Here is a 24,005-nt window from a genome sequence, read left to right as displayed (position 1 = left end):
AATAGGGAGGGATGTTTTCTATTTTTTCCTGCCCCCTCCCCATACCCCTATCTGGGGCAGGGAGAGAAGGTATTTTTGAGACATAGCACAGGCACCACAAATAAAAGTTGTGAAGTTGCCAAAAAAAAAAAAAAAATAGATTAGGGCCATTGGTGATCAGGCTGGCAGATGAGAGCAGTTAGGGGGACCAGGCTGGTGGGGGAGGGTAGTTAGGGGGACTAGGTTGGCAGGTAGGTGAGTGATTAGGAGCCAGTGGTCCCGGATTGCAAGAGGAATGTCCGACCTAAACCGGCATTGGACATTCCCCAAGGAGTTCTGGATTAGAGAGGGTGCAGGCCAGGCTGAGGGACACTCCTGTGCATGAATTTTGTGCACTGAGCCTCTAATATGGATATAAAACTGAAACTCAGATACACAGTCAACAGTCTGGTGGTCCCCAGAGGGAAGGGGTGATGGAGGATAGTAAAGGGTAGTTTTAAATACATGGTGAGAGAAGATGATTTGACTCTGGGTGGTGGGTACACAATGCAATATGCAAATCATGTACCAAATCATGTACAATTAAAATCTTCCAAATATTACCCTTCTATATACTGGAACTATCAATTTATATTTTAAATTACCTTTTCTTTTTTAATGGTGTGACATTGGTAAATAAGGTTGTATAGATTTTAAGTGTACATGATTTGGTACAAAGGTTTAGGAGAGGGAGAGAATGCAAAGTTGCATAAGACTTACATATTTTGAAATTAGTCATTCAGAACGGACATCTCTAAGATTATAAATTGGTTGCTCAACTTGAGTGTCTAAGTGTGAAAGAACCGATGTGCAGTCACTCACCTGAGCATCTGTGTCCTCCATTGGTTTTCAACAGAGTAATGTTTACATGTGGTTGTTTGTATTAATTTTTCATTATCCTCCCTATCACTTATTATCTGTCTTATTAATTATAGTCATTCCAGTGGATGTTAAGTGATACCTTATTGTAGTTTTGCTTTGTATTTTTCTGGCTACTAATGATGTTGAATATTTTTAACTAGGCTTATAAATCATTAATATATCTTCTTTGGAAAAAAATCTATTCAAGTCCTTTGCCCACTTTAAAATTGGGTTCTTTGTCTTTTATTATAGAGTTGTGAGAGTTCATTGGACACAAGTTACTTATCAGATATATGACTTGAAAATACTTTCTTCTATTTTATGGGTTGTCTTTTCACTTTCTCCACTGTATCTTTTGAAGTTCCAAATTATAATTTGGATAATGCCCAAGTAATACAATTTTTAAGTTAGCTTTAAGATCTTTGTTTCCCTGAAAGATCCTACATAGGTTTATATGGGAACCATGCCACGCCCCCCAGACAGTCAAACCCAGAGGCCTGTTACCAATACAACAGAATGGCCAAATGCCACTCTGGCATGTGCCTAAATGAGATGCTCAAGACTCTGAGCCATTCGACCAGAAGAGAATGGCAAGAAATATTCAAGGTAATGAATAGTAAGAACCTACAGCCAAAGATAATCTATCCAGCAAAGCTATCACTCAGAATCGAAGGTCAGATAAAGAGCTTCACTAATAAAAAAAAGCTAAAGGAGTTCATCACCACCAAACCAGAATTATATGAATTGCTGAAGGGGGTTCTTTCAGAAGAGAAAGTAAACAAAGATAAAAATTATGAACAACAAATACGTAACTATCAACAAGTGAATCTAAAAACCAAGGAAATTAAAAAAAAAATCTGATGAACAATAGTAACTGTTGAATATAATAGAATCAGAGGTGTGGAAGGGGAGTGAACTGATGATTCTTGGGGAAAAGGGGAGAGGGGGGTGTGGGAAGAGACTGAACATAAACTGTGCACCTATGGATGAGGACAATGGGGAGTGGGGAAAGGGCAGAGGGTGGGGCGGGAACCTGGTGGAGGAGAGCAATGGTGGGGGGGGAAAAAGGAACATTTGTAATAATATGAACAATAAAAAGAAATATATGAAAAAAATAAAAAAATAAAAATAAATAAAAAATTAAAAAGAATATTGTCTTAGAAAGAATTTTAGCTGCAAAAACTAAAAAAAAAAAAAAAAAAAAAAAAAAGACTCTGAGCCATTCGGGATAATACTATGTGAAGGCATGTTGGTATGAAATTAAATCCATCAGTAAAAAATACTCTACTATTAACATATTCCATACAAGATGAAGAGAAGAGTGTACACAAAAATCAAAAGGACCAGCATTAATGTCAATTATATATGGGTTGTACTCTAGGAACTATTTGGTATATAAAATAATTAATTCATCATGGGGATTACAAGGCCATACTTTCTCTGAATTTAAGTTTATTATTTTTTTAACTAAAAAGAAACCTAGTGCTATTTGGGGTAACAGATATTTATCATTTCTATGTTAACTTTTGCATTAGACATTATAAAATTGACCAGATTTGTGGCCAAAGATAATAAAATATTTCTCGGTGTACCATGTAGAAAATTGCCCAAACAATTATTGTAAATGTAAACAACATAAAGTATATTGTCAAAGACAATATTAGAGGAAATACCATAAAAGAAACAATTAGTCTTGACATGAACATAATAGAGATGAGGTAACAGTCACTGAAAAAAAATGGTAGAGAGCAATATAATAGTTTAAATATACGTTCATGTGTAAGATTGATATTTTCATGTTTAAAGTATATCATATGTAAGAGACTGCTTCATGTAAAAATATAACAATTACATATATTATGATTTTTTTCTGATTTGGTAATAAGTGAAAGTGCTGCAAGATTATATTTGCTGTCTTTCAGAAACATCCTTTTATAATGGTTTGCTTGATATATATATCTGTATAAAAATTTGTATAATCAATACCATATATATATATATGGTATTGATTATACAAATTTTTATACAGATATATATGGTATTGATTATACAAATTTTTTTCCTTCTTATAAGTTCTAATTTACATAAACTTATCTGACATGTAATATGTTTTCTATATTTGGATAATAAAAGCATTTGAAAATAAAAATAATGATAGATACAATTATCTAGTACTTTTCAAGTTAACTCAAATGCAGAATTTCTTCTTTGATTAGATTAAGCACAACTCTACTTTCACTAAAAAAGTAACTGGATATATCTGTAGAAAAGATAAGTCTAGCAAAAAAAAAATGGTAGTGGGGTAAGTGGATGATACACTGACAAGCTCCCAGGACCAAACTGAAACTATAACTAAAATATAAAATAAGTGATCCTGAATAATCAACTAAACACTAGCCAGACAGAACTCCGATAACCAAGGACGGAAAGTGGAGACTGCATAGAGACTAGTAGGAAGGACAGTGGTGCTAACGTGCTGGCCAGATTCCCAAAGACAGCAGCTGAAGTTTCAAAGAGAAATCACAGCTGTGGGAATTTCCACTGAGAACTCTGGTGTCTAAATCCCAAGCTGGGCACCCCAGCAGAGAGTGCCAGAACTGAAAAAGGTGCCCACATAACACCTGGCTGTGAAAAGCAGCAGAGTTGCTGTCTGCCAGCAAAAAATGGCTGTAAATGCAGACATTCCCTGAAAGGGCCAATGCAGAAAATTTTGTGTATAGCCACTCACCTTGACTCTGGCAGAGAGAGGGCAGAATGGACAGGAGCTATGTGAACAAGAAGCCAAAGTTGGGGGCTCTGGAGTTAGGGCTTAAAAGGCAGACATCCTGGTTTCTTTCTTTCTTTATTTTTTTAAAAAAATATATTTTATTGATTTTTTACAGAGAGGATGAGAGAGGGATAGAGAGTTAGAAACATCGATGAGAGAGAATCATCGATCAGCTGCCCCTTGCACACCCCCGCAACCAAGGTACATGACCTTGACCAGAATCGAACCCGGGACCTTTCAGTCTGCAGGCTGACGCTCTATCCACTGAGCCAAACCGGTTTTGGCCACCCTGGTTTCTTATGCTGAGTCATTCCCTCATGCTGAAGAAGACTTTTTTTCTCAGTCAGACCATTGCTACACAGAGATAATTTGCCTGTGGGGATGGCAGTTGCCACACTAATTGGAAACCCCTTTGCCACACACTATCAAGTTTCTGAGGCCCATTAAGAGACTGAGAAAACGATTAACCTTCAGGCAGAAGCACTTGCCCCACTCTGCTATAAAGTCTCAAGACTGAATATAATCAGTCAGAGGCAGAGGCAGGACTCTGGAGGCTTTGAGTCTTTACCTGATCTAATTGCTCAAGAATGGTATTTGATACTGTCCTACACTAGAGATTGAGAGGCATAACAGATCTAGCTAATACATAGTCACAAGCCCAAAAAGGTAGCTAAAAATGGGGAAACAAAAACACACACAATAGTTCTCAAATGAAAGAACAAGAGAATTCTACTGAAGAAGAGCTAAATGAAATGGGGATAGGAAATATCAATATATCAGATATAGAGTTCAGAATTATCATGGCAAAAATGCTCAACAGCATTAGAAAAGATATACTGATTATAAAGAATGACATAACACTAATAAAGAACGCAGTGGAGAAATACACAGCAGATTAGAGGAAGCCATGATACAGTGAATTAGAAGACAGGGAAGAAAAAAATCACTCAGAGAACCAAAAGGGGGGTGGGGAAACAAAAAACAGGTCAGCTTAAGAGAGCTGTGGGACAACATGAAATGTAATATTTGTAAAATTGGAGAAGAAGGTGATCAAGGGATAGAGAATGTGTTTGAAGAAATAATGGCAGAAAACTTCCCTAACCCAATGAAGGAAAAAGTCACACAAGTCCAGGAAGCACGGAGAATCCCAAGCAAGAACTCAAACAAGGCCATGTCCATAAAAATAATAATTAAAATGCCAAAAATTAAAGATAAAGAGAGAGATTAAAAGGCAGCAAGAGAAAAACCAGTGTTACCGACTAAGGAGCTTCCATAAGGCTATCAGCTGATTTCTCATCAGAAACTCTACAGGCCAGAAGGGAATGGCATGAAGTAGTTAAGGTGATAAAAAGCAAGGACTTGAAACCAAGATTACTACCCTGTTTCCCCGAAAATAAGACAGTGTCTTATATTAATTTTTTCTCCCGAAGTTGAGCTAGGTCTTATTTTCAGGGGATGTCTTATCTTTCCATGCGCTAGGTCTTATTTTTTGGAGGATGTCTTATTTTCGGGGAAACACGGTATATCCAGCAAGGCTATCATTTAAAACAGATGGTGAAACAAATAGCTTCCAAGACAAAAAACAAAATGCTAAAGGAGTTTATCACCACCAAATCAGTACTACAAGAAATGCTAAAGGGACTGCTGTAATGAGAAAAAGAAATATATAGAAGAAAAAAAAACATATGCATACCAAATTAAAATGGTAATTAAATAAGTACCTATCTATGATAACCTTACATATAAATAAATTAAATGCTCCAATCAAAAGACATAGGGTAGCTGACTGAATACAATAACATGACCCAAATACATGCTATCTACAAGAGTCCCACCTCAGAACAAAAGACTCACACAGGATGAGAGTGAAGAGATGGAAAAAAATGTCCATGCAAATAGAAACTAAAATAAATAAATAAATAAATAAATAAATAAATAAATAAATAAAAATGCTGGGGTAGCAATACTAATATCTAAAAAAAAATAGACTTCAAAAACGAAGGCTATCATAAATGACAACAAAGGTAATTATATAATACTAAAGGGAGCAATCCAATTGGAGGATGTAACCCTGGTAAACATATATGAACCCAAATATATATATTTTAAAAAAAAACCTTCTAGAGGACTTTAAGGGAGAGATTGACAACAATACAGTCATAGTAGGGAACTTTTTCACTCCACTGACTTCATTGGCTAGAACATCCAGATAAAAGTTAACAAGGAAACAGTAACTCTAAGTGACATACTGGATTTAATTGACATTTATAGAACATTTCACCCCAAAGCTGCAGAATATACATTCTTCTCAAGTGCACATGGGTCATTCACAAAGATAGATCATATGTTAGGACACAAAATTGAGATGCAAATTCAAACAACAATGGCATATCACCTAACACCTGTCAGAATGGCTACCATCAACAAATCAACAAATGATAATTGTTGGCAAGGATCTGGAGAAAAGGGAAACCTAGTACATTGTGGTGGAAATGCAGACTGGTGCAGCTATTATGAAAAACAGAATTAAGTTTCCTCAAAAAAATTAAAAATGGAAGTCCCATTTGACCCAGTGATCTCACTTCTAAAATTATGTTTTCAGAAACCTGAAACACCAATTAGACAGAAAGTAAGCACCCCTATATTTATAGCAGCACAATTTATAATAGCTAAGATTTTAAAATACCCCAAGTGCCCATCAGATGAGTGGATAAAAAAGCCATGGTACATTTATACCCTGGAATACTATGCAGCAGTAAAAATGAAGGATCTCTAATCCTTCTGGACAGCATGGAATGGTATGGGGAGTATAATGTTAAGCAACAATAAGCTAGTCGGAGAAAGACAAGATTCACATGATCTCAGTCATATGTGGAATCTAATGAACAAAATAAACTGATGAACAAAGTAGGTGCTGAGAAATATAAGCATGGGACAAAGTGTGAAATCTCAGAGGGAAGGCAAGGGAGGGTGGGTTGGTGGTAAAGTGATTAACCAAAGAACTCATATGCATACAGTTTAGGCATAACCCATAGACCCAGACTTTAGGACAGTGAAGATCTGTGGTGGGGAACTGTGTGGGTGGGCTAGAAGGGATCAGTGGAGGGTGGGGTGGGAATAAAGACTTGATTTTTAAAAAAGATGAGTCTAAAATATAGCATATGGAGATCCAGGAAGCTGTAAAGCAGCCAGAGAAAGTGAAAAGGGACCCTAAAAAGCTTGGTGTCCAAGACAATAGGTAATCGTATGCTTCATCTATGCTTTTGCTACAGTCTCTATTTATCTCAGAGACTCTATGAGTAGTACTGGTGCTATGGGAAATAAGCATAAGACTCTAAAAGAGATAATAGTAAAGGAGAACCCTATGAAAGCAGAAGTGGAAGGCCATCGCTTGAACTTGTTCAGTGTATTTGCACTGTTGCTCCTTTTAGCATAGAACTCTAGTCCCCCAGATTTCTTCACGATATCTTTGAGTCTCTAATCAATTTTTACCTTCTCACTGAAAAATATACTTTCTCCCTATTCTTCTTATGCTGCTCTGCATTTTATATTCTCAATTGCACGTATCTCCTTTTAATATATTTATTCTTTATGTTTATTTACTTATTAGTTTTCCCTTCATTAGAATATAAATGACAAGAGGACAAGAATTGTGGTTGTTTTTTTTTTTTTGGCTGATGTATACTCAGTGCTTAGAATAGTACCTGACACGTAGTATGTTTCAATAAATATTTGTGAAAGGTATAAAGATCCTATGTTAATTTCTTTTAGTTATTGATTTTTTACTCCCTATCAATACATAAACTAAAGAGCATAAGAGCTTTGTAGCTGACATAATTATTTTTATTTCATGTTAACAAAGACCAATAACTTCTCAATTTTCGAGATCATTAGTATTATAAAGTAAATATACTAGTGGAATTATTTCCATGTGATTTCCATATATCTAAGAGGGTGAAGATTCAAATACCTGAGCTAATCTTTTTCACCAAGTTAAAATATCAATTTTAATTTTTGAAGAACTAATTAGGATAAAAACCAATTGTAAAAAATAAATCTAAGCATGACAAAAGTAGTATAGTAAATCACTCATAAAATAGGTATATATACTATATAATAAAAGCCTAATATGCTAAATGTCCGGTCATCCAGTCGGCCGATCAGCCATCCAACCAATGATATATTCAGGCTGCTCAACTGCTTGCTATGACATGCCTTGACCACTAGGGTCAGAGAGTGGACTGTCAACCAGTCATTGTGATGTGCATTGACCACAGGTTAGCTTGCTGTTAGGGTCTGACTGATTGGGACTGAGTGAGATGAGCCAGACATGCCCTGAAGCCCTCCTGTGGTCCCTCCCTGGCTGGCCAACCTCCCACATCCCTCCCCGACCCCAATCATGCACCAGTGAAGTCCCTTGGCTTGGCCTGCACTCTTTTGCAATCCAGGCTGAGAGACTCCCTCTTCCCTCTCACCGCCCCCTCCACATGCATAGATTTTGTGCACTGGACCTCTAGTACATATATATAATCTCTGGCGTAATTCATATCTATAATACTTACTATGTTAAAGATGACCTATAGCAGAATTCAAAATTAAATTGATAGTGGAAAAGGATAAAATTTTTGTTTTAAAATTCCAGTTTGTAGAGACAGTAAATGAAAAATGATTATAAATATAGAAAATATTTAATCCATAATATAACCCAAACACAATCATATTCATAAATGTCATAAGAAGTTTTCAAGCAATGAGAATCTTTAAATAATTAATGAAAACAACTAAGAGGAAAAAATTTAGAGAAGTTATAGTTTATATTTGCAATGACATTCAAACTAGTTCATACTTTTTTCTCCATTCTAATTTACCCAGCATACTCTTTCTGGATTAATAGAACTAAACTGCTACTTTGTCCTTTGAACTCAAGTTCAAAATGTTTAGCCTACCAAGGTGTACAGTTCTTTTTCAACTTTGTTCTTCAAGTTTGAGTCCCACAGTTCTTTCCATTCCTGGCAGTCTGATTGACTAACAAAACTTCAAAACTTTCAACTTGTTCTTTTGCTGTTAAAGTTCAATTCCTTTTGATGCTGTTTCTAGTTAGGTCAGCCTGTAGTACAATAATGCCTGTTGCTCTTTAACCCCTATATTTTCCTCTAATCATATGTTATTCACTTTGGCACATAATATGTTGGTTGCTAACATATCATGTGTATAAATATTGTCCCTTAACCAAATTAATGCTTGAAGATAGAAACTTTCTAGAAGAGTTCTACATAAAGTAAGAACTCCATAATTTCTTCATGAATAATTGGCTTTTTGAAACAGCGTTGGTCTGAGCTACAGAGAATTAGAGATCTTAATTCACAAAGTCAGCTTCTTCTCTCATATATTTCTTGCACTTGTTCTAATAAATCCTTTTGCCTAAACTTCTTCTCATGTGAAATGGGACTGGCTTTGCTTACTGCAACATATAGAAGTGACCTAATGAAAAGTCATTTTATATCGCTTAGGAAATAGTAATAAGAGAATTAAAACATACATTCTTTAAGTTTATAGGATTAGAAATTTTTAAATTAAAAATCCAAACTAAGTCAATGTAGCAGTAAAATGTCATACAATTAAAGTTACCAATAAGCTTTGGTCCATACATGCGATGAAAGTATCACCTGGTTTTGCAAGCAAGTTCTCACAAATGTTACAGATTCATAGACACAAAATTAGGTGAATGAAAGGAAATTGGTCCAAAATTACTATAAGAGGCAAAGGGATTCCCCAGAAATTAAACACAAGCACACACACACACACACACACACACACACACACACGACCATTATAATCATGCTGACATAATTTTAAAAATGTTTCCAAAATATTAATTACCTCAGAGGTTCATCACAGACAAGTACATTATATTGTACAACAAATTATTGCTCAGCCAACAGCTAAGCCTTCTCCAGAAAATATTTAATTTAGACTTATATGTAACATATCCAGTGAGAACCAGTCTACATATAGCAAATTAATTGGAAAACAGCAAATATAAATGATAAAATATTAATTTTCAACTAATTTCATTAAGAATTTTATGAGAAAGTGAAATATAACTATTTTCAAAAGTCATGCATTTTCCTACTTCCACAATACATGTATACTTTGGGTGAAGACTTTAGGTTTTGTATAATAAATTTGTTTAGGATATTAAGAACATTATAGTTAAAGTCTTATAGAAAACTAATATAAGAGTCATATTATAGATATGTTATTATTTTTACCATGTAAAGTATATAATTACTTATGCTATTTCCTAAAATATACATTTGTCATTAAATAATATAATTTTAAAAGTTTTAAAAGCATTATAATATGTTGATATTAGTACTATTTCCAATTGAGTTTGTTAATATTTTCACAAAACATTTAAAATGCATTTTATATATGCAAAATAAGCCATTAACTGCAAACTAGAAAATTACCACTGCTATAAGTTTTCAAAAGTAAAAGATTTTACCTACAAGAATCAATGCAACTAGAACCCTCTGTTATGTAATTTTAAAACATTTGTATATAGGAATATGGGAAGTCTTCATATTCTTCCTGTTGCTTTCTTTAAAATCTAAAATTATATCAAAACAAAAAAAAACTTTTTAATAGTGTTCAGTAGAATGTTGCAGATTGATCACACTGTCTTTTTATTGGTTTTAGGGTTAAACATTTTAGATGCATTGCATTGCTCTAGGTAAGATGCATTGCTGTAGGGTAAAACCAAGAGTGCACTTGGTACACAGCTTGGTGATATTTAGGTACATAGGAGGAATCTGGTAGAGGTAAAAAGGAAGTCAATACAGGGAAAAAAAAGAAAAAAGAAAAAAAAGAAAGAAAGAAAAAAAGCAGACAGGACTACTGGGTCCAGATCCACTAGTGCCAGAATCTGTGAGCGTCACATTAGCAGCAGAACAAACAGGAGCTCTGGCTCTGATCTTGGTCCTGGCAAGAGCAAAGAATGAACGACTCAGTTCTGATTAGTGGACACATAGTATCTGCCTTTGGTCTTTATTACTCAGCCTGTTGTATTTTTCTGGTTCTGGTCCCACTGGTCTAGACCACAGCATAAAGGGTGTCAGAGGCTGACCTGTAAGTATTTCCTTCCTGTGAGAAGTTACTGATATTACTGAAAAGTAATAAAAATTTTGTGACTCAGTGAATCATCTCCTTAAAGGCATTAAAAAAGAAGAAATACAATAATGAGATTATCAATTTATTCCTCAATTCCTTCATTGATACCATGGTAACTGAAAATAATCTCTAAATTTAGACTGTCTACAAGACTAACATGGTTAATATGTTTAATTTTATATTTAATTGTGAGTTAATTTAGGCAACAAATATGTGGTTATTGCAGAAACAAAATTCATTTTTATCTGTTGTTTTTATAATATACAATATATTTTAAAGTGATTTTTATTTTTCACCAAATGAACAGTTATTATCTCCATAGCCATAGAATAGAATATGGATGTGAAATTAAAAGGTGTTGGCAAAAGAAAAATCAGTAGTCATGTTGAAGTTTCTTATTTGTCTGGAAGGAATGATGACTATGATTTTGAACAAAATGTAGAATAAAGGAAGAAGAGTTAAGATGGTAGGAGAAATGTAATTTTGTTTGGGGACTTTATGGAAATTAATTTGACACCTGGGTATCCAGATGGAGATGTCCAGAGGCGTCCTATTTTTAAAGATTATGAAAATAATAAAAGCACCCAATATTAAAACTATAATAAACATAATTCATTCTCTGAATATTTGGAAGGCACTTTTGTGTTTTACCAGCCCTCAGTATTATCAATGAGAAAACCAGTTCCTTTAATATTTTTTTTAGAGTTTTTTATGTGCAAAATCCTGAATTGGTCACTGTGGGTGATGATGCCTAGATTAATATATCACTTGTGACCTCAAGGAACTTGCAATCCAGTTGGCACACACAAAAGGTATTTAAAAAGCCACCATTTTGTAAATGATACCATGGTGAACGTTCCGACTAAATAGAGGGCCATGTAGCAAAAGTTCTCTTCATTACAGACAAAAAGAAAAGAAAATCTGATAAACATGAGGTCTTTTGCTAAATGTTAATTTTGTTACCTATAAATATATTACAACAGATGCAAATATAGCCAATACAAACCCTTTTATTTAATAAAAGTTTTTATTTTTGTAGCATAGGTGTAGTTACTTCATGGGAAAATATTGCTAACACACTGGTAATTTAAAGGAAGTTTAACAAAGAAATTTAATGAAAAAAGCAAGTCTCACAATATTGATGAATCAACAATAAGAGCAGAGGTCTTATTGAACTATAGAAATTTTATGAGATTTGGAAACAAATGCCTTGTATGTTCATATAACTAGTATTTTCTAAAAACAAGTTGGTTTGCCAAAGTTTGTTTTGATTGACATATTACTAATACAGAAAGTGTAACATAATAGAAAAACTAAACTAACTGAAGAATATTTTTATTATATTTAATACACACATATGTATACACAACACAAATTTTAAGTAAAGCTCATGCATACATATGTGTGTATTTTTCCACTTAAAAAGAAACACATCAAAGATAATTAAATGCAGATGTTTTGAATGCATACTGCTACCCATGTTCAATTTACTAAATAAATTATCAAGTGGATTTGCACATATTCATTGAGCAGAAAAAATAGCTCTTAGTTAAAACTGTACACACATACAAGCATGTCAAGAAATTTAACATATATTAAATGAATTCTGCCTATAGACACAGTATTAACCTTTCTACAAAAGAATGCACTTCTAACAAATTAAATTTTAGCTGATATATATTACATTTGATTTTTATAAATCTAATCAATATTTCTTTCTTTTCAATGTCTTACTTATGCAATTACATTTTTGAGTAAAATTTTATTTAAAATTATATATCTAGAAATTAGTGTCACTAGTATTTTAAATTATTTTTATATGTTTAGTAGGGGTTCAAAAACTGTAACACAGCTGCCGAAACCTGTTTGGCTCAATGGATAGAGTGTCGGCTGAGGGACTGAAGGGTCCCGGGTTCGATTCCGGTCAAGGGCATGTACCTTGGTTGCGGGCATATCCCCAGTAGGGGGTGTACAAGAGGCGGCTGATCAATGACTCTCTCTCATCGATGTTTCTAACTCTCTGTACAAAATCGATTAAATATATAATAAATAAATAAATAAATAAATAAATAAATAAATTTTGAGATACTTAAAAAAAACAAAACCCCAAAACACAGCTATCATTTTAGGTAGGATTGAGATATAAACTAAGTAATCTTCTAGAAATAATTCAATTTTGTAATTTTATTAAAAAAAAAAAAAAAAAAAGAGAGTATCCTTCCTGTCTCTGACTACCAGAGGAGGTATAGTAATAGTATGAATACTACCTCTATTACTCAGTCCTATAAACTAAAGAGGAAGAGCTCCTTAGCTGCCTGCTATTAACCGATTGGGCTTTCTCTTGATACATTAGTCCTTGCAAAGCACAGTCCTTAAAATAGCAATATAATTAATTGCTTAAGAGAATCCAGTTGGTCATGAGTTTCTTTCTTTTTGAATTCTGCATTAAAATACTACAAATTATTTTTATATTTTGTTAGGACCTCAAAGAAAAAAATCTAAAGTTATTGGGTAACTTGACATAAAAAATAAAAACCAGTGATAGAAAAAAATGTAATTTTGCTAAATTTTATTTCTTTTAAAATATATTTTTTTATTGATTTCAGAGAAGAAGGGAAAGAAAAGAAAGATAGAAACATCAATGATGAGAGATTCATTGATTGGCTGCCTCCTGCTTGCATGTGCCATTAATTGGAATTAAACTTGAGATCCTTCAGTCTTCAGGCCTATGCTCTATTCACTGAGCCAAATCAGCTGGGCTAATTTTGCTAAATTTTAAATATAATGATAGGGACTCCAACATTTAATTTGAGTGAAAATCAGAAATGACAAGATTAAAGACATAGAATAATATGAATGGCTGCATAAAATGTACCGTATTTCCTACAGAATGCATTACTGAAGAATACTATCTTCCAAGGAGATGATTAAGAAATTTATCTTGAGTAGTTTTCAGAATTATTCTGCCTTAAAAGATAAAATTAGATAGTATCTTCTATAATAATACAATTCAATGAAAATTGTTAAGAAGCCATTAAAGACAATGATTAAAACTTTACACTAAATGCAATAATTTTATATATATACTTAAGATTCCATGTGAATTGATCTCACTTATATGTGGGATATAATGATCAACATAATTTGATGAATAAGAATAGATCAAGAGACAAATGTTAGGGGAGGGAGGGGGTTAAAGAGCAACCAAAGGACTTCTATGCATGCATATTAGTATAACCAATGGACACAGACACTGGGGCGGTGGGGACTTGCCCCCGTAAGAATGGCTGGGGGAGGGGAAGTTGGTCAATTGTGGAAAAGGAAGACATATGTAAAATTTTAGACAACAAACAAAACTAAACAAAAGATTCCATATGAAGATTATATTCTTTTGCTGCTACACCTCAATATGATTTTAAAAATCTGTGCAACTTTCCTATTGACAAATTCTCAAAATATTTAAGTTGTAACAATATATTATAAAATTATTTGTAAACATTCTCAAAAGAAGATAAGTTTTTCTTATAAATTTTGACTCATTAGGGTATGTTGGTACAATGGCTTAATTTTGTTAAATAATTCAGAATGCCATGAGTGTTAAATGGGCTCTAAAATCTGTCTCACATACTTAGGAAAAGCATCTACTATGTGGCAGGTTTTACAAATATAAATTGAGCAAATATTTTTGTCTTTTTGACTACCACAAATTCCAAAGGGGATAAGTAAAATTAAAATCCACAGCTGCACTTCTGGTTGTGATTTGAATAGACTCCTGCACAACACATATGAACCATTTTCAGAGTAACTTAATGGGGGAGGGAATAGTAAAATTTTATAAGACAGGTTTGTTTAATGTACAATTAGTGGTTTGCACTAACCAATGCATAACTATCTAGCAATGTATTTCTATTTGTCATACAACCTTTAAACAGCAAGACGGTATGATGAAGGTATCAAACCAGTTATTAACAGTACCATGCCAATTATGAAGAAAGGCTATTAGAGAAGTAGAACAAAAACATGAAAACAATTGAGAGATATTCTGAGGAGCTTTTACTTTTTTATATGGTGATGAGGTACAGAGAATGTTTAAACAATGAAATGGCCGAAATGCAATAGGATATCATGTATTTTTTTGGAGGAAAAGATTTATATAAAATGCAATTTATTTTCTATTCATAGATATACTGTACAGGAGTAATAAGGTGAAATTATGCATAGCCAACTCAGTTATTTAATCCAAAAGAACCACTTTAGGAAGAACAACTTTAAAAAAAGACACATCATATTGTAGTATACTTATAAAAAGTGCTTAGTGTCAACTTCCCGTCAAGATGGCAGCATAGGTAAACATGGTATTCACCTCCTCCCACAACCACATCAAAATTACAACTAAAGTACAGAATAACCATCATTCAGAACCATCTGGAACAGAGCTGAATGGAAGTCCTACAAGTATGAAATTTAAGAAGAAACCACATCAAGTCTGGTAGGAAGAGGTGAAGCATAGAAGGGCTATTCCCGTATCCACATGTGGTGGATAAAAATGAGGAAGGTAATCTCAGCTGTGGTGGTCCCCCCTGAGGAGCATGGGAGTCTCAGTCCCACCTCATGCCCCCCCAGCTCAGTGCCAGGAAGAGAAGTTGCCATAAATTCTGGTTGTAAAACCAGCATGGATTAAAGAGGGAGGCTGAGGCTGCTTCAGTCCCAGGCAGTTCCTCTTAAAGGGGTTGTGCTCAGACTTACTCAGACCCACTCCCTCTGAGCTCCAGCACTGGGGCAGTGGCTTGAAAGGCTCTAGAGACCTATGGGGAGGAACTTAACTGTTTGGCATCAGGGTGAGTTGAGAGTTGGAGGGGCAACTTTTCCCCAGAAAGAAGTGCTGGCAGAGATCATTGTTCCTTTGATGAGCCCTTCTCCCCACAGAGCCAGCAAGTGGGTTCAATATCCGAGATTCCATCAACCTAACTCACACTGTTTGCCCTACCCTGGTGATTCCCTGAAACCCTACCCCATCCAATTTTCAGCCCCACCCAAGCTGTTTTAGTGGCTTTACCATAGAAATGGCCTATCTTAGCACAAGCTTCAGATTTTCCTAAAATTTCTCAAACAAGAAGCATCTGGCTTTAGGGAGTGCCATACCTATTGTAAGTAGCAGTGCCGGCCTTGGTTCACAGCGTGGTCTTGCTGGGGCACCTCCAAACCCAGCATAAGAAGCAGCCATATGCAGAGCACTTTGCTGCTTATGCTTGGTGGACCTGAACACAGGTTGTGGCTGACCTTGGCCTGTACCTGCTGGGAAGCCCCAGAGCCAGCATATCCAGTGAACAACTTCAGACAAAGAGAGAATATTAGAAGCAGCAAGAGAAAAGCAGTTAGGTACCTACAAGAGAGCTCCAATAAGACTTTCAGCTGATTTCTCTAAAGAAACTTTTGAGTTTAGAAAGGAATGGTAAGAAATATTCAAAGTGATGAAAAACAACAACCTATAACCAAGATTACTCTATCCTGCAAAGCTATCATTTAGAATCAATGGACATATAAAGAGCTTCTCAGACAAGAAAAGCTAAAGAAGTTTATTACCATAAAACCGGTATTGTATGAAATGCTGAAGGGTCTTCTTGAAAAAGATAAAAAATATGAACAATAAAATGGCAATAAATACATATCTATTAACATTTGAATCTATACACAAAATGAACTAGCTGCATAAGAGACAGACTTATAGATATAGAGAAATTTTTGTTGTTTGTCAGATTGGAGGTCGGGGGAATGAATATTAGAGGGAAGAGGGGTGGGGTGGGAAGAGATTAACCAAAGAACTTATATGGATATATGCATAACCTATCAACTCAGACAATAGGATGGTGAAGGCCTTGTGGGGTAGCATGGAGGGGGTCAGAGGAGGAATAGAAGGAGAAATCTGCAATATTTTCAATGATAAAGGTAATTTAAATCAAATGAAAGAAGATCTAAACAATCAGTTATAGAAAATGAGATGAAAATCACCAGTAAACAGTCTGGGCAGTGTTGCTCCGCAGTTGAGCATTGATCTATGAACTAGGAGGTCACAGTTCGATTCCCAGTCAGGACACATGCCCTGGTTGTTGGCTTGATCCCCAATAGGAATGTGCAGGAGGCAGTTGATCAATGATTCTCTTGCAACATTGAAGTTTCTATCTCTCCCTCTCTCTTCCTCTCTCAAATCAATACAAATATATTTTTAAAAAATCACCAATAAAAAAACATTTTTCAAGCATTCAAGAAATAAAAATTAAATTTTCATGAAATGAAATTTAAATGAAAATAAAAACAATAACTTTTTTTAAAAGTTACCTAGTGTCCAATTTATGAAGCGATGTTTCAAAATCTTTTATAATCCAGAAATTGCTAGAAGTTGGAAATATTTTTCCCCCATAGAAGCAATGCCATAAATATACAGAGTTTTCCTGGCTAGTGACTAAAAACATTGAACCCATAATATAACTAATTTTGAAACTATATTATCCTGGGTCCTCATAGCAGAAATGATATTGAGAGAAACAAGCATTTCTCCATTAATCTTGGGCATCTGACTTGCAAACACAAGATTTTTAAATGTAGAATTTATCACCTATGCTATTTTGAGGCTCTACAAATTGTCAACAACTGGGATATATATATATATATATGAAACACACACACACACACACACACACTCCACACTCTCCGAGTCTTCAGGCTTCTATAGAGCCCTTACTTTATAGAGTGTTCTCAAATCTGCCTGAAACCTCATGGTGCTTTCTGCTCTTAAATTATCCATATCCATGGTCTCAATCCAACACCAAAGCCTGTTTGCGCAACAACCTTTATTAAGTAGAAGATAGGGATCGCTCCTGACATTGCTGACACCTTAGAGGTGTTTGCCTTTAAAGAGGGGAGATTTTATGTGTATGTATTTGCGTGATAAATGTCTGGGTACATACCCATATAAACACACACATACATATGTACAAACACACACACACACGTGTGTGTGTGTGTGTGTATTATATTTTTAGGCATAGTTTCAAAGTGAGGTATCATAGTAGAGAGGATTTTTAAGTTTGACAGGACGCTGGGCAATTAGGCCCACCCCAAGTGTGTGTAATTTAGGCCATTTCCCTTCCATTATTCCTGTTGAGGCATTGGGATAAGGACTTGGAGTCACAGTCAGCGGAATCGGAAGATGATATAAAACTGTGTCCCACTTCACAATCTTGGCTTTTGTTTTGTTTTGTTTTGTTTTGTTTTGTTTTGTTTTGTTTTGTTTTATGTTTGGTCTGGAGCTTTATTGGCTCAGAGTTCTTGAGCCCGCCTCCATTTTCTATGGTTGAGATGGGCTTTGGGTGGGAAGTTCAGTTCAGAGATCCCAGAGGGTCCATGTCGGGCATGACATCCATAGTGCTCCTCTTCGGCTTGAGCTTGAGAGAAACCTTGTGTGAACAGACCCTCTTCTTCGTCTCTCAGAAAAGGCTCACAGATACTCTAGGGAAAGTCTAGGCCGAATGGTATGAATTTCCAAAAACCAGTAAACCACGAAACCCTGGTCAATCTCCAAGGGAACACTGAGCTATTTGGCTCCTTTCTGCAACCAGCTGGCAGCGTGCATCTCGTTGGAGCCTGTGCAGCTGTGTTTTATGTTTCTATGTGGCCTTCACAGAGGTCCCTCCACAATTAGTGTGGACTCAAAACAAGTTAGCTATGGAATACACGAAGCCCTAAGGGCCTCCTGGGGCCATTTACACCTATTTGGACTATTTCCAGGATCCCAGATCATACTGCACGTGTACATTAAGGAAGTCTCACAATTCAGTGGCACTGACGGAATATGCCGCATGGCCATACCCTCCGCCCTATTTTCCAATGCTTTCCTTGGCCTCCTTTTAATGATTTTACCACCCTGCAAAATCAACTCTCTGTAATCATAAAATCATGATTTAGAAAGTATTTCTCTCCCCTTCTTGAATGTGCTCAGTTCTACTCCTCAATTAAAAAAAAAATTGACCACAGATCCATTTTCTTCTTCAGCATTAAAATTTTTCAGAAACGTATTTGCATTCACCTGGCCAAGTTATAAATACCGTCCAACACCTATACCATGCAGTTTCTTTATTTAAAATAATAAATTGGTTTCACTTACTAAAACACAAACCAGATGAAGTAAGTCTATGTACCCAATTGTTGGGAACATACATAGAGCAGCCGGTAGGAGGAAGAAAAAAAAGATGTTGAAAAAGTAACTCTCTTACCCAATGCACAAGATCAGTTACAGATCACACATTGTAGAAAACTCCAAATGTACTATAAACGGTTCTTATTTCATTTTTATCCAAGGCTTCCATTGTGTACCCAAAGAACCTGAGCTTGGTTTGGGTGTGCTCTCTCTCCAACTCTCTGCTTTCATCCCCCATGGGGTCTTTACCCTAGGCCTCTCCTGTTTTCACAGGATCATATTTCCCACCATGCTTCTTGGTTGGATACTGATGCTTAACAACAATGTACCTGACACCCAAACACATGTGAAATGAGTTTTGGAACCTGAACAAAGAAGGCTGTGCCATCTGGGAAATAATGCAGGTCCAAGACTCAGGAAATTGGCTGAACAAGATTATAGTTGGCTTTTGATGACTATTCTACATAAGCCCCAAACTCTACTGAAAACCTTAAGAGTACAATCTCATTTTACTTTAATCATCGCAACATCGGGCATCATTACCCCATTTACAGATGAGTAAACTGAGGCTCTGAGAAACTGAGTAATATGTCCATGGTCATATAGCTTGTACATTTACTGGGATTAATAAAAAAGTGTACATTTACTGGGATTAATATTGCACATGCCTTCATAGAGGCAAAATTAATGACTTTTAACCTTTCTCACTAAGTTCTCTTCCAACATTAACATGTTCTAGATATAAAGTGACACACACCTCAGAAAATTTGCAATTCAAATAGTTTTGCTTATTTATTGAAATCCTGCAAGAGACAAGGAAATGGCTCTTGACAGCTGAAAATCTAGGAACCCTGACAGGAAAAAGGGGCAGGTTGAACCTTTCTGGGGGTTTTCAGATCCACCTAAAGCTAGATTGAACCTTGTCTTTTTACAGCAGTTCATATTCACTGGTAACTTACTATGTGCCAGACACTGTGTCAAAAGTTTATAAATATGACGTCATGCATCTCAAAAACCCCTATGAGATATTACAATTATTGCTCCTAATTAACAGATGAGGAAACAAAGTTTAATTTGCTCAAAGTCACATAGCTAGCATGTGGTAAAGGTTGGACTCAAATACAAATATGATTGACTCTGAAACCCATAATTTTTTTTAAAAAAAATATGCTTTTATTGATTTCAGAGAAAAGAAAGAGAGATAGAAATGTCAAAGATGAGAGAGAATCATTGAGGGGCAGCCTCCTACATATCCCTTTCTAGGAATTGAGCCCAAAAATCCAGCCATGTGCCCTAAGGATCAAATCATAAGCTCCTGGTTTATGGGTCAATGCTCAACCACTGAGCCACACCAACCATGCTGAAGACCATATTTTTCACTTTGAGGTTATTACACAGCTTCTGTATGCTATTTTTAGCCTATTTATCTATGTATGTTTAATGAAAATTATATCAATACCAAATTATTTCTGTGGAATAAAGCCCCTGAGATGTAGATCAGAAATCTGCTTAGTTCGCCAGCACATACGTGAGTGCCATATATTTGATGACACTTTTCATGTATCTCATGAAGCATGACTTATTGGTGCAGTGAATTGCCTTTGGGTGGCTCTCAGTCACAGGCAGTCACAAACTCTGCTTTCTGCTCCCTCGTGCTGTTTCTTTTTGTCCAAAGTGGATAGATTAACAAGCATCCAAGAAAATAGATCACTACATCAAAGAAAATAGGCAATGTCTAATCTGAAAAAAAAATCTTTGTAGAAAGAACATATTACCTAGGGTGACTGACTTAACTGAAATCCTACCTCACTAAACACATTACCACAGTTCATTCTGAACATTCTAATTAGAAGGGACTATTGACATTCTCAGAAGATGCAATCTTTAAGACCCTGATAGCAAGTTAACCTTGGTATTAACAGGAATTCACGTGAGATAGTACTCTCTCCATTAGGACAACTTTATATTCATTTTAAGTCTGACATATTGTACAATATTATTAACCTGCTTGAATGTATGAAGCTAAAATTCACATACATTTCCCTTCCTTGTTTATCTTCAGAAGCAAGTGACCTCCAAAGTAAGCTACATAGAAAGTGTGGGAATGTTTTTGTTTGCTTGTTTGTTTGTTTGTTTGTTTGTTTTTTTAAAGGTCCATTTAGATTCTGTTACTTTTTAGGGGGAGGAGGATGTTTTAGAGGTTACAATTATTTATTAAATAAGCATTGGTTCATTTTTACTTTAGCCAAATGCATATTTTTATAAAATAGCGTTAATACAGCATGGTATTTTTCTCTAACCAAATTCTTCACAATGAAATCCATTTGTAATTTCATTAAAAATTTTTATAATGCTCTCTTGTGTGAGTTTTGGGAATATTTGAAACTCCATGGCATGTAAACTATGTCATGGAAAAGCTGAATAAATATTGGGTAACGGGACATTCTCTTCTAAGGACCTGCCGTGATTTCCTTTGTACACTTCCCTGTGAGTGGCCTATAAATCAGGGTAAACATTCCTGTGGGACTGAGACAGCACAGACGCCTCCTCCAGAAGCAAGTGCTTCTTTTCCAAATGTGGCTGGAATGCTATTGGTGATTTCTAGTTAGTTATGGAAGTGCATTCAATGTATTTGTAGTGATGAAGGAGATTATATTTTCCATTTTTATAATTCATTAGGAATGTTTACAACCCTTCAGACTATTTTGTGGTTTAGTTCTCCTCAGGTTTTCCTCCAAAGCAATGTTGGCCTGGTGGTGGGAGGGAGTCAATGGGGAAAAAGGGACACATTTGTAATACTTTCAACAATAAATAGATAAATAAATAAAAACTTGAATGGTGTCCCCTATGAATCCAATGTTTACTGTTCTGAGTACAAATGTGGTATGGAGATTATATATATAATCTGTGGACTTTCCCGCTGGGACACTGCGCAGCAGAAGAGATCTATCTCCTCCTCGGTGTCTTACTACTGACTCCGTGTCATGAAAATCAGCCATCTCTACAATAAAGATGTGAATGCCAGTTTTCTCTTCCTTTCACATTAATAGGAGAGTAAGATTACTAGTGAGGGAGTCATAGCCCAAATCTCTCATCTATAAAGCTGAATATTTATATTTCTAGTTGTTTTTATTTTAATTCTGCTCTGCTCCATTTACCTTTATGAACTTATACTCTTTTGTGTTGCACGTTACATTTGATTATATTATGCTTTATGTATATCCATACGTCACTCATCTGTTTATGTGTTGCTCTTAGTTCACTCTGAAAATCATAGCTTTGATGATTCAACTTAAAAATATATCACTCCAAACAAAAATGGGGGGATTTCTTTTTAGGCTAAAAATTTCTGAGCACTGGGTATATTGCAACACACTTTTATATTGATCAGAAATGTTTTGAAGTAAAACGAATGCACTTCAAAACTGCTGAAAATAAATATTTTTTAAAAGACAAAATAGTTTTACATGTTAAGAATCTGTATTCCATAGTTTCAACTGAAGGGATTTATATCTCATTAAACAAGCAATACACACATTCATTCCCCCTTCCAACTATTACATTATACCCCATTTTTTCTAATATTTGCAGGAGAGATAACACAGTGCTATTATCTAAACAGCATTGACCTGGTTAAGGCCTAACAGCATTGTTTCGCACACAACAAGCAGCATATTTTTAAACAGAATGGCGATCCCTTAATGGCCCATGGAATAATGACATAAAAACTTTAAGATTTTAAAGGGTAAAGAATGTAAGATGTAGTCTTACCTTGGTTTCACTTTCAAGCAGCCTTTAATTTGTTTGTTAGGAACTTCTTCCAGAAGTTTCACAGGCTTTGGCTCTTGTTCTTTCTTTTTATAAACCAATACATAATTTGTGCCATTATTATTTGACCAAAATGTACCCACAGACGTTTCATAACGTATACAAAACTCGACTTTACTGCCATCTTTTTGATAATGAGGAACCAGTGAAATCTTGAAGGAGAACTGGTCAGTTTCTCCATCGCATGAATTTGGCACATACTCTGCTAAAATGTCAAAATGCGTCTTCCAGTCGTCTAAGGACATTCTCACGTAGACTGACTTCTCAAAAGAAATGTTTAAAACCCGGATAATGCCCTTTATACTTGCAGCCCCTGGAAGGTACTCTGCAAACTCCAAAACCGCTTTCTGCACTTGAAGTTGTTGCCTAAGCTCTTTGGGAGAAGGCAGGTCAAACAGCGGAGATAACACATACTCTTCCAGGCGGAAAACGTCATTGGCGAGGCTGAAATTGGTGGGAGCACTTGGTAAATCCCAGCAATCAAATTCTTTGACAGATACAAGATCGAACCCGAAGGTGTCAGCAAAGGAAACTCTTCTTGTCCCGGAAGACGGGGCGGCCAGATAGGAATCATCAGAGGAGTCAGAGCCGCGTCTTCTGGGCTGGGGGGAGAAACCCGCTGGCTTCAGAGTAGCTTTATCTTCTTCATCTTCGGACAGAGAATCGGATAAGTTAGGAACTTCTAAAAAGTTATCTTTGCTGATCTGACTCGGTGCTCCAGAAGGCTCCATGGGGCTCTCTGATAGCAAGTAAGAGAGAACTGTACGACGAGGAAGGCTGATATTCGAGATCCAGAGGCTAAAATAAGTGTAGCGTTACAGTTGACATTAAAGGAAGGAGTCAGCTCTATAAATAGGTTCGTTGACATGTAAACTATGCCAGCTCGCCTCCAAAGGCCTTTAATATGATAACGTCCATGCTGCTCTCACCAGTATGTTTCAAACTCACCTCTTAGCTTTAAAGTTAATGCGTTTATCAGCTGAAGTCCAAAGAGACACTTAGCTGTGCTAGAAAATCTGAAACTTAAGAATAAAAATATGGTTTCATTCCGTTGTTAGTAAAAAGTTAATCCAGGCCCATTTATTTTTAAAGAAAAAAAAAAGTGTAGTCTCACAATATTAAATATGTAGTTTAAGTTAAACAAATCCATTGGAGCAGGAAAGC

General features: G+C 35.5%; 1 protein-coding gene across 1 annotated transcript in view; it reads right to left on the bottom strand.

Moving 5' to 3' along the window:
* Positions 1 to 23,611, bottom strand: part of PPP1R3A (protein phosphatase 1 regulatory subunit 3A) — a 48,234-nt gene extending 24,623 nt beyond the window's left edge. The window contains exon 1 of the mRNA XM_084896206.1: positions 22,785 to 23,611. Within this exon, the coding sequence (XP_084752332.1) occupies positions 22,785 to 23,572 (788 nt within the window). The 5' untranslated portion in view covers positions 23,573 to 23,611. The remainder of the gene's footprint in view (positions 1 to 22,784) is intronic.
* Between the last annotated feature and the right edge of the window lie 394 nt (positions 23,612 to 24,005).

This window comes from Pipistrellus hanaki, assembly GCF_964339955.1.
Source record: "Pipistrellus hanaki genome assembly, chromosome: 10".
NCBI lineage: Eukaryota > Metazoa > Chordata > Mammalia > Chiroptera > Vespertilionidae > Pipistrellus > Pipistrellus hanaki.
Note: the sequence above shows the minus strand (reverse complement) of the source record. Positions and strands in the feature narration are given on the sequence as shown.